This window comes from Mixophyes fleayi, chromosome 4 (assembly GCF_038048845.1).
Source record: "Mixophyes fleayi isolate aMixFle1 chromosome 4, aMixFle1.hap1, whole genome shotgun sequence".
Classification (NCBI taxonomy): Eukaryota; Metazoa; Chordata; class Amphibia; order Anura; family Limnodynastidae; genus Mixophyes; species Mixophyes fleayi.
Window position 1 is genome coordinate 155,171,204 of NC_134405.1, and position 12,939 is coordinate 155,184,142.

General features: G+C 39.2%; 1 protein-coding gene across 7 annotated transcripts in view; it reads right to left on the reverse strand.

Moving 5' to 3' along the window:
- The window catches only part of FRMD4A (FERM domain containing 4A), a 361,665-nt gene that overhangs the window by 105,810 nt on the left and 242,916 nt on the right, over window positions 1-12,939 (reverse strand). For all 7 annotated transcript variants that reach the window (XM_075208671.1, XM_075208669.1, XM_075208670.1 and 4 more), the window contains exon 4: window positions 11,429-11,521. In XM_075208671.1, the coding sequence (XP_075064772.1) occupies window positions 11,429-11,521 (93 nt within the window). The remainder of the gene's footprint in view (window positions 1-11,428; window positions 11,522-12,939) is intronic.

Below are 12,939 nucleotides of genomic sequence, written 5' to 3' on the forward strand. Positions count from 1 at the left end.
GATGTTGCCTAAGATACTTGCCAATACCACCAACATATTAAATTAATTAATAAATTAACTACTAATTAATGAATCATTAATTACTTATTTTTAAACAATTAACTATTGACTCTGTAATTTAAAGGATATCACCATGCCTGGATTGGTAGAAAGGACATCAATATGGCAGGATTGGTAAAAAGGCCAAATATGCCTATCCAACATAGGAAAATTGCACAGACAACTAGCTTTTCCTTAGAAGAATGATAATGTTCAACCCAAACACTGAACATCACGCTGCTGCATGCACCTATCCTGAATAGAAACTATTTAATGAATATTCACACAGCATACATGCTTCCCTGATACACTATATTATATATTGGATAGCATATTATTGCACTAGCATCCGCTATAATGGGCTACAACACATAGCACACTGCAGAGTACGAAGGAGACAGGAGACCTGAAATGTGGGTCTGTATAACCATCAAGTGAGGTCCATGCAGGCTGAGGGGTGAGCAGTGTGTAAAGCTATGTTCTTATATGTCTGTACTCTACTAGATCTGAGCTGGAATTGCTAGCAGATTTCCTTCATTGGGCAGTATCAACAGGAATTTTGGGGGGAGAGCCCCCTTTAGTTTAATGCAGTGGACTGAGCAGAAGTTTTGGAGCACACATGCCTGAGATCATAACAAAAATATTATTTTTAATTACTGCCAAAATAAATGTATTTCTTTTACACAGAGGAGAAGTGATAGAAGATAGGTGAATGGAGCTATATGATGAAATGGGATGGGGAGGACTGGGGTAAGGAATAGCAAAAGCAGCTATGGCATTAAAAGCTTGGAATCCAGACCTGGGCAGTATAATTCATATTTGGATTGCCTTGGGTTATTGATTCCTTATTGTTAATATAGTACCAATTATATTATGCAGTGCTGTACGGAGACTATGTAATCATTAACATCAGTCAGTGCCTCACTGGAGATTACAGTCTAAATTTTCAACCACACACACATTAGGGTCCATTTTGGCTATAAACCATATAACCTACCAATATGTTTATGGACTGTGCTCCATACAGGGCTCTGGTTGAAATTGAACCCATAAATCCAGCACTGTGAGACAGCAATGCTAACCATTGTGCCACCATGCTGCTCCAAATTATTCAGTGCCATGGATGACCGGCATACCAAGGTACGCTTATTCTACAGGGAAACAAACAGTATGTCTGCACTGGGGTCCATTAAAACAATGTAAGCACAGGTCATTATTTAATGCACTAGGTCTAGCATGGTTTTAAACATCCAGTTTCCATAATATATTTTATAATAAAATTTACCCTAGTCTCTGTATGCACATCCACCAGGCACAATTATTGTTGTTGTGCAGGTGGAGCATGTCTTGCATAAGGTAAAAACTCACCACAGTGGCTAAGTGGTTAGCACTTTGGCCTTACAGCGCTGGGGTCATGAGTTCAATTCACGACCGTGGCCTTATCTGTGTGAAGTTTGTATGTTCTCCCCGTGTTTGTATGGGTTTCCTCCAGGTGCTCTGGTTTCTTCCCACACTCCAAAAACATACTGGTAGGTTAATTGGCTGTGTGTGTGTGTTAGGGAATTTAGACTGTAAGCTCCAATGGGGCAGGGACTGATGTGAGTGAGTTCTCTGTACAGCTCTGCAGAATTAGTGGCACTATATAAAAATACTGATGATGATGATAATACATTTTTGCACATTCTTCATAATAATCTTTAAAAACAAAATAATGCAGAAATAATGATATTGGTGCTTTAAAAATAAAAGCAAATATTAGTTCTGAGTAAATCCATTAGTAAAACACAAATAAATAAAGAGCTATTGTAAATATGGTGAGTTACTTATATTGTTTTATCATGCTAATTATTGCGTCCTTGAGCACATGTAAACATTGTACATTATAACATGGACACTGTGGACTAGAGTCTGTGGCTGGCAAACTCTTGGCAATAAATAATTTTGCTGAGAGTTCACCATCTTTCAGTTCTATTATATTCTCAACTGTGGTGTTAATCTGCATTGACACAAGATACAGAGTGACATTTACTGCTGATGACGTTGTCTGGCTCACAAAATCAAACTCTCTTAAAATAGAAAATTCTGCAGTAACCAATCAATGGCAAACTACCAGCCTTACAATTTCTCCATCCTACTGATCTCAGCTTACATTGTACAAACCAGACTCAGCAAAATCTCTCAATGGCAGGCTTCAAACAGTGTGCAATTAGACATGTGCAAGGGGAAACAGATGTTGCAGAAAATAATTGCTTGTCTGCATTTTTGATGATCTTTTCCTTTTAATTCCAAACATGCAAATCGCTTGTCTGTTAACTATTAGTAGAGAGTCTGTAGTTGGCATGCAACAAACTTATTTAATAAGCTCTATATTTTATTTTATGTGGATCAGTTGTAGCTTGGTTTGGGCTGGCTTGGGTAACAAGCACATAAATTCCCAGGATGTTAATAACCGCCTTGTAGAAATAGTATGGCCACAAGGGTTAGCCACATGTCAACATTAGTGAAATATGGTGTTGTAGGTCAGCACTGTGTCAGAATAACACCACATCACCTCCGCAGGTGCATCCTCCTTTCCCTGGACTGGACGAAGGCATAATAATCTGCATAAAATGGGAGAGCGCTAGTTAGTCTTCTTTATTTTAATTGTTTTAGAAAATGGACCAATGTCATAAATATGGGGACCATGTGATATTTTTCATGCATTTCACATAACGTGGCCTGCTGCTTTTGTTTCTTTTATAAAGCTATGTGCCTTTGGCCCTGTACACACTGGCGGTAATAACTGTGCTTTTACCATTGTTTTCTATTGCTAGTAAAAGCATGTAAACAGGTACAGGATGGAACCTTTTGGTTCCAATGACACCATACCCACTTGCACCTGTAGTTGGGAGACAATGGTACAATGTTGACTTTTGGACACTATCTGCTTTATTTACTTGCGTTCACTGCAAGTATGCGCAAGGGTGTCAGTGTAGTGACCTCCACTGGCCGCCCCTACCGACCGCAAGAGCGGGTTACCACCACATTTCATGACATGTTTGACATGTGTTGTCACAGATATTTTATTTTTAATAAAGTAAGAAAAGGTTGCCTTATAGATCACTGGGATTTCATCATCATCATCACCATTTATTTACATAGCGCCACTGATTCCGCAGCGCTGTACAGAGAACTCATTCACATCAGTCCCTGCCCCATTGGAGCTTACAGTCTAACCTCCCTAACACTCACACACACAGAGACTAGAGTAAATATTTTTTTTTTTATAGCAGCCAATTAGCCTACTAGTATGTTTTTGGAGTGTGGGAGGAAACCGGAGCACCTGAAGGAAACCCACGCAAACACGGGAAGAACATACAAACTCCACACAGATAAGGCCATGATTGGGAATTGAACTCATGACCCCAGCGCTGTGAGTCCAAAGTGCTAACCACTTAGCCACCGTGTTATAGGAAACTAGCAAATATGACTTATTCATTGCCAAGTGTGATTTTTTTATTGCGGAATTTAAGGTCCTCAAAATGGCCAAATTTCATCAAACTGCATAATATTTAGAATAATTCTAGCATCTCCAATGGACTCCATCCACTCTAGAATTCAACATTCGGGAGTCTGGATCTCAGAAGCATTGATAGCTCACAGTTTGGTATGAGCTTTCTCCTAGATGCATGATTTGTAGTCAATAGTACAATACTTCTCTATTCATGTCAATTCTATGTCATGTCATATTGCACAGACTCCGTTTGTCTCCTGAGTTTTGAAAATTTTGTTCCTGGAAATATCTAATTTTAATACATGGTACTTGCACAGTACAACTTCTCTTTTTTGGCAACTTTTATACTTTCCAAAAGAAAGTGGGCAGCAGTGATGAACCCGTTAAAAATAAAAACTGCAGTAAGAAAGACAAATAACCTTGGCTTTAGGATGATTCAACACTACAAAACCCTAACACTTTGTCAAAAGCTCAGCAGGACTGAAGAGCTGACAAAACATAACACCATCGCATTTGGCTAATTTGATACTGACCCACACACAATAAATACAGAAAAAAATCAATGGTTATTCTAAAGTAAGATAAAGAGATTTTGTCATGAATCCCTTACAGCAAAGCTGCCAACTCTCGGGAACTAAAACCAAGTATCCTCTTGTCTGATACCATTAAATTGTCTGACAGTGCAGTAAAACATGGCACAGGCTCAAAAGTGCACATGCTGAATATCTAGGAAAATAGTCACAGCAAGATGTGAGAATGACTTAAAAGGTTGCAATAATTGGACTCCTATTTCTATGCTGGCTTGCAAAAGGTTATAATAAATATATCACCTATCAGTCACTTTTTTGGAAGGACAGTCTCTTATAAAGTCACATCTTTCCGTCCTTCTTTACATCAAAATTGCCTCTCTTTCCACTTTGATGAACAGATATTGTGGACAATCTCACCTATCGTCTCATAAAAGTGTCTGTTCTGCTTTTAAACTTACAATATTAACCACTGTGTTTATTATTACATGTTATATTTTGCTTTGCAGTATTTATATTATGTATACTAAGCGCTATCTTATCATTATTATACAAAAAGATGTAAAGGGTGATGCATAGCTATGAACACAAGACAAAGTCATTTTTTTTCTATACCAAATGTTAAGTGTCACTCTTTGGCCATCTGAAGTCACTGAATCATATCCAATTACTGTTCTTTTTCCTCATATTATAAGCCATACATTGCAATATGAGAGATCTCACAACAACATTTTAATGGCAATCTGCTGCATTTTGAAAGGGGGGATTTCAGTTTTGCCTATCATCAAAATACCACATACATTACTTACACTTATTACTTGGAAAAAGCCTACATATCACACATGCCAGTATTTGTGGTGAAGATAGTGGTGCTGCTGTTTTACTTTATATTTTAATCATTAATCTGCTTTGTTGCGGGGTTCCGGCAACTGTAATCCACCCTGCGCTTGCCTATGGGAGTGTCCCAGTCAAGGTGTTACGTATACGGAAAGCCTAACTATATTAGAATCTGCAGCTCAGATAACATTTCTATGGGGGGGTATCTATAGCAATGTGGGGTATCTAGCAAGAAGACCACCTCCTGGATTGATGCATAGTTCAGGATGCTGTTACACAGCCCATTCTGAGTGGGGATTTGTTTCCTGCTTTTTCTTCTGTTTTGCTTTTATTGGCATTCTCTCATTAAAATGAAATATAGTGCCCTGAAGTCTCCCTCCGGCTTACCTATTTACCGTCCCGACCAGATAGGGCGAGAGTTTCAGAAATTTTATTCTTCACTGTATAACCTGGATGCTCAGAATCCCAGGAGAGCCCCTCCTGCGGATACAATAGCAGCTTTCTTGAGGCAAGCGAACCTCCCTACCCTTTCCAGCAGCCTAATCCAACAACTAAATGAGGAGATTACTTCGGAGGAAATACTGGCAGTTATCAAGGCCCAAAAGACCTCCAAGGCCCCAGGACCTGATGGCTTTTCAGCAGCCTACTATAAAAGATTTTCCCAGACCTTGGTTCCTCACCTCCGCTCCCTGTTCAATGCTGTCTTACATGGCGAACCTTTCCCGAAATCAATGTTAGAGGCGCGTATTGTAGTTATACATAAGGAGGGAAAAGACCCTAGCGACTGTGCAAGCTACCGTCCCATTTCCCTTCTCAATGTAGACATTAAGTTATATGCAAAGATCCTGGCTACCCGTCTGAATGGAGTCCTTCCGGGTCTAATCCACTATGATCAAGTGGGTTTCATCCCAGGTCGCCAGGCCAGGGATAATACTCGCCGTGCGATTGACCTTGTTCAAATCATCAATCAAAGGTGCCTCCCGGCCATGATGCTCTCACTGGATGCCGAGAAGGCGTTCGATCGCATCTCTTGGGATTTTATGACCCTAGCTTTGAAGGCGTACGGCTTCACGGCTGAATTCCTGACCGGGGTATCGGCCCTCTATAACTCTCCCTCAGCTAGGGTTCTGGTTAATGGGTCTCTTTCCGACCCTCTTTCCCTCTCCAACGGGACGAGGCAGGGCTGCCCCCTTTCGCCCTTAATTTTTGCCCTAGTGATAGAACCCTTGGCGGCGATGATCAGACAGTCAACGTCAATCTCAGGTGTGACAGTGGGACCGCGGGAATTCAAGGTATCTCTCTTCGCGGATGACATACTTCTTTCTCTGACAAATCCTCAGGAGTCTTTACCTGCCCTATATAAACTTATGGATGAATATGGCCTCCTGTCTGGCTATAAAATTAATTTTGTTAAATCCGAGGCCATGCTCCTCCATGCTTCCCCTTCCCTTAGGTCCAGTTTACAGACTAATTTTGCACTACGCTGGCAGGTCAATAAGATCAAATATCTTGGAGTTTATATCACCTCATCCTATGAGAAATTGTATCGGGAAAATTTCCCCCCCCTTCTGTCAAAAATCAAACAGGACTTAGAGACTTGGAAGAGCTACATCATATCGTGGCTGGGGAGGATTATTGCTATTAAGATGAACTTGGTCCCTAAGCTTCTGTATCTTTTCCAGACTCTTCCAGTGAGGGTTCCCGACTCTGTGTTTAGGGATTTGCATTCCTCCTTTCTAAAGTTTATATGGCGTGCCAAGCCCCCTAGAATTTCGATAGCAGTGCTTAAGAAGCCCAGGGCCCGAGGAGGCAGGGGATTTCCAGACATTAAATTGTATTATTTGGCATCCCACTTGACCCAGGTGGCGGTAACTTATGCGCCTTATCAGTCCATAGCCTGGGTGGACCTGGAGACCCACTATGTTGGGGTCCCCTCCATGGCATCACTCTGGGGTTTGGCTAATATAGATAGGCCACCAGCAGCTTCCTCTCTCCAATCTCTTAAATTCTGCTTATCCCTCTGGGACTCATGTCGGGTCAAATATAAATTGTCCTCCCCTATTTCACCTCTGACTCCCCTTTGGGGCAACCCACACTTCCCTCCTGGCAACTCAACCCAACAATTTAGAAACTGGATAAAGGCGGGATTACGGGTGGTCTCGGACTTGGTGGTTAATCAAACTTGGGCTTCTATGTCTGAACTTCATCATAAATTTGAACCGTTATGTCCGCTCTTTTTTGAGTACTTCCAGGTCCGACACTACGCCATGTCTTTGCCCCCCCAGGAGGCTCTTCGGGCCCCGACCTCCTTCGAGTACATGTGTTTACATTCACCTCTCACTAAGGGGATGATCTCCCAGATCTACAATTGGCTCATAGATTATACCTTTGATACTCCAGGCCGACATGAGCGGGAATGGGAAAATGACTTGGGTCCTCCTCCAGACGACTTATGCTGGGAGGAGGTCAGGGAGGGGATTGCCAAGAGCTCGATCTCTACATTAATTAAGGAAACTGCCTATAAAGTGTACTATAGGTGGTACTATACTCCTGATAAGTTGTCTCGAATGTTTCCTACGGCCACTCCGAGCTGCTGGCGGGAATGTGGCCAGAGAGGTACGATGCTACACATATGGTGGACCTGCCCTCGCATAGTTCCTTTCTGGAACATGGTTCTTACACTCATAAACTCTGTGTCAGAACAACAGATAAGTAAGGATCCCTGGTCATTCCTTCTCTCCCGCCCTATACCTGATGAGAGCGCGCCCTCTAACAAGCTTATCTCTCATTTTCTGGCAGCCGCTAAATCCCTAATAGCAAAGCACTGGAAAGACCCTAGGGCTCCCTCTATGCAGGAGTTACGGTCGTACATAGGACATGTCGCAAGCATGGAAAGTATAACGTGCTACCTTCATGATAAATCATATAACTTTGATAAGGTGTGGGCCCCGTGGTACTTTCTAGAAAGCCGTAGCTGCCTTTCCAGTACGGCTCCTCCTCCTGCAGATGGAACATAGCTCTTGGGCCTCCTCTGGACCCCCCGGGCTGGAATTGGTGCGCGGATGGTGAGTAATGTCTGTATGCTACCCCTCTCTCGTGCAGTCATTGTAACTGTGTGCCCTAGCTTTTCCTAGCAATGTTCCAAGTTTGCGTGCCTATTGGTTTATTAGTTATATTGTTGACAATATTTGTGCCTTTCTACCCCCCACCCTCCCTTCCCTTCTCTTTCCCCCACCGATATAAAAGTATAAAACTCAGAGGAAACACTTTGATTATTAATATTTTTCTTGTCCAAAATATTATCTGTACTGTTCCTGTTGTTTCCTCTACAAATAAAGAGTTTAAATAAAAAAAAAAATAAAAAATGAAATATAGTAGCACTAATCACTGTATCCTGTTGTATGAAGCTGTGTTATTGCTATAAAACATTGCTTGAAAGTTTCCTCTCCTTTGTCGGATTCACTGATTGCATCTGACAGCCAGGCGTGACTTCCCTATGTCCTGACGTGACCTCCCAATACGGCTTATTTCCTACCTGTTTTAAAGGGATTTGTGTATAAAATCAATCTACTTGTCTGTCCACAAAGTACTATAGGGATTAAGTAGGTAATTTAAAAAAAAAACTGGGATCTCATTACCCAATAAGATTACTCTGATGTCTGGCTGGAACCTTCCATACATCATGATGTGAATTGTTTTAAACCAGTACTTTTTAGAACATCATCCTCCAGAACTACAATTATTATATATTTTTTATCATTTATTTGTATAGCACCAACTTTTTGCACAGGATTGTATAATGACAATGTATATTCATTCATATTAGGCTGTGAACCATTCCGGTGGGTTTAGTTGTTAATATAATTGCATTTTAAATACTGATGCCACAATCATATAAAAATATGCGCATTTGTCAGACATAAACTTTTATTTCCTAAAACCTTTCTGCTCCAGTTGTGCAGTTAAATGAATTACTGTTATTTGAATTGATCAGTAAAACACATGTAAAATGATTTTGTTCAATAAATGGGAAGCTGAAAGTTGTTAAGTAAGATTGAGGTGCTGAATGTGACTGTGTTCTTTCTTGTGGAAGTGCTAAGAAGGTGTGGCAGTGAAGCAGTATTGCCATTAAACCTATTAACCCACATTTATTATACGCAAAACTTGAATATTCCTGAGCTAAAGCTAGCCGTGCACAATGTAATACCAAACACCTAACGGTCAAATCTGTATATTGGCAATACACTATAACTGAACAGATCCTGCCCTTAAGATGCCATGACAAGCAACTGCATCCCCCATTGCATCTGGTCATCTTACACTCCCTTTTGTTTATGCCTCTTCTGATGATGTCACACATGCATTGATGGAAATTACCAACTCAACAAATCAATTTTGATCCGATTTAATTTTGATTTGTCCGCATAGTGCTAATCATGCTGCACTGATCAGACAATTTATCAAGAAAATTGCCAAGTTTACCATTCAAGTGTCCAGTTTAATATACATCTGAAAAACATTTTTACCTCTAAAAGAGATAAGCAGCTTTTGCATTACAGCTAACAGTTTCCGAGTTCTGAATGATTGGAAACACTTAAGAAACACACCGGTGACTTCAACCACAGATGCATAATAACAAAGATATTGCTCACTGACTGACTTCAGCATGTGGGATGTGTCTTTTGCTGTTTGTGATGATTTAGCACCAAAACCACTGGATAAACTGATTACCTTTGGAAGACATTACATCATATTGTGCTTTCTAGAGACTTTACCTTTATTTTCAAGAAATCATCAGTCCTTTAGTAATATCTTAGAACCAAGACCCCAGGCAATGAGTTTCAACCATCACAAAGGTCTTGACACTAAGCTTACATAAACAGATCATTAAGTTGGCACTGTACGAAATACAATCAGGAATAAATGACGCTCCTTAATAGTAATATTTTCCTAGTCTTATTTTTTCTTCTTTAAAATTTCCTACAATATATAATCTGAGGTGGGCCTGGCACCAGAAATTGATTACTCTGCTGTTTTCTGCCAAAATAATAGGTAGCTTACATGACTATGGTAAAATACAACATTAAACCTCACTGTTGTTACTAAAGACACATTAACATTCAATTTGATGACACAACAGTGCTTCCCCTATAAAAGTATTTCTTTATAAATTGTGTCAACTTCTGATTGCCATTTAGAAGCCTTCCCTTCTAGCTCTATGTTGATATGTGGTACAGAACGTATGATAGGTAAAACTTTGCATTTACAGCTTTTGGTGCAAACATACACAACTCTGTGTCAACAATACACTCAATTCAACAGTACATTTGACCATATTCTGGATGTTTGTGAATATGGGACATTATGCATGTAATATTTGTCAACACACTACATCGCAATTGGGCGTCACGGTGGCACAGTACGTGGCAATGTTGCACTGCCGCACTGGGTACAGTTCCAACTAGGGAGATATATGCATAGAGTTTATATGATCTGGTGTTGCTATAAAAATACAGCATAATAATATACATGCAATATTTCAATTAAAAAAAATAATATAATAACATTTTAGCAAAGACATTTATAAAAATAAGGAAAAACACAGTTAACCTTTCTATTGGGTTCACTATTTTAGTGATATAATGTCTTCCAGTAACAAGGTTAATGAAATGACGGCAGCTCCTCTCCCATTGGGATCACTTAAAAACCCCAGTTCCTTTCATTATTCCAATAGCCCCCACTGTTGACCATTATTGCCTCAGCGGTGCCATAACAGCACATCCGGAGAGTGGAAGAAAAAGCACATAACTCAACACGTTATTCCTGATTTCACAACTGCAATGTTTTCCTCAGAATTCCCACACCTTTTCATTAGGAGCAAAAACTCTACAATACCAGATGTCAAGATAATAGATCTGATTTGTGCAAATAAAGCTGACGTCAATAAAGATTTTTTTTTTTGCGCAGCATTTATTTATAGCTTCAGTTTTCCCTCTCTATGGTTTTTGGCTAAAATTACTATGTTGTTCCAGTTTCCTCAGACATCAGGGACTGGGAGTGACTGAAGTCATGGCAGAGCAGTTGTGGAAATCAAAGAAAAATTCAATGCACACTAAAATCTTTATTCATTTAAATCCAGACATAACAAATTCTATGATAACCTGACACACTTAAACTACAATGCGCACAATTAATCTATTATGTTGGATGATTTTACTGGATAATGGCAAAATCATTGGGTAGTAATTGGGTAATAATGTACAGTAGAGACCATCACAAGAAGTCTCATGACTGGTATTCAATCTACAGATTCAGATGATTTGAAACACATTCACAATATTAGCTGAGGCAACCATTTTAAGATTAGTGGCTCTGTAAAATATTAATGTATAACCTCATACAGACAGCTTCTTGTTTTGGAATAGTGGTCATTAGGCTGTACCATGAGATTTCTTTGATCCATACTTATCCATACAGGTATAAATTACATCTATTACCTATAAATAACATGGATGGTAATAACAGAACATACCTGACACAAAAGTAAAGGACAACTGGACCAGACTTTTTAGGGAAATCATGTTCAAGTACTCTTCTGTCCAACTGTAACCAGTTCAAATGTCCCCTGTCAAAGAGAATGATATCATGTGTTATGTTGTATGAGATAGTTTTAACAGAGCAGAAGGAGATGGAGTGGTAATCTATCAATATTAACAATGAGTAGACAATGTGGTACCAAATCCAGAAAAGATAGGGAAATGCAAAAGAAAAGTATACAAGTTTCAGCAATAGGCATACCGGCTTTTATTTACAATTTAAGGCTAAAACAATTTCCTCTGCACTTACTTATTACTTTCAATGATTCAATTTAATTACGTGCAGAGACAAAACAATAATTCATTTTTTGAAAATAATTGTAACTGTGGGCCATGAAACTATACCGTTGTGTACTGAGTCTATAAATTTGGCTCCCAAATGCACTCTCTCAATATTCATTTGATTTGAAAGTCTGACCTCATGTCTATTCTATCAGATTGGTGTCCTTCATTTGATTAAGATCATATTTGAAATAAATCAGAATTGAGACCAGTACAGCTGTTGTTTGAGACACATTTATACCTTCCATTGACATAGAGAGATGACAGATACAGAAAGCTCCAAACAACGTTACAATTATTAATATTTTTAACACTCTTAATTAACTGATTATATGAATTGTTTCATCCTGTGGGTTCATTGTTATCATCATTATCACCCTTCTTGTAAACTCTCTGAATCATGGGAATCACATATAGGTATGTTAGAGAAAATACTAATAAAAACTGCTTCCAAAAACATACTGGTAGGTTAATTAACTGCTATCTAAAGTGACCCTTGTCTGTGTCTGTCTGTGTGTGTGTCTGTGTGTGTGTTAGGGAATTTAGACTGTAAGCTTCAATGGGGCAGGGACTGATGTGAGTTCTCTGTACAGCGCTGCGTAATTTGTACCACTATATAAATAAATGATGATGATGATGGTAGGGAAATATGGCATAGTTATTTGTTGCTGCATATAGTACTGTCCTAGGAGTTATAACCTGCTTGACATAAATATGTGTATTTAGTACGAATGTTACACTATTTATTATGACTTTAGGAATTAAAATGTAATCCTTTAATAATTGCAAGACTTTGTAATGATGCCCGAATGACACTCTGACACTAATTATTTTAATTTTAGCACTGCAGCCCTTCAAGGAAATGACAGCAATTTCAATTTGCACTTCAGGGTTTATATCCATATTGAGTCTACAACATACTTGAAATGCTTAGAGCTCCTCTAGCATAGTTCCTTCACAATTATATGCACTGAGCATTCAGAGGACTGATACAAGCTATAAAATACATTTTATTATTCAAACTAATATATATCTTGCTTTTCAGTTTACATTCAGCAACATAGTATTCCATATACCGTACACACTCGTGATTTGGCACAAATGTTTTTATTTAATAAGTTGGTGCAAATAAGGTACTGTAACCATCGCAACTAAACTTTGATCG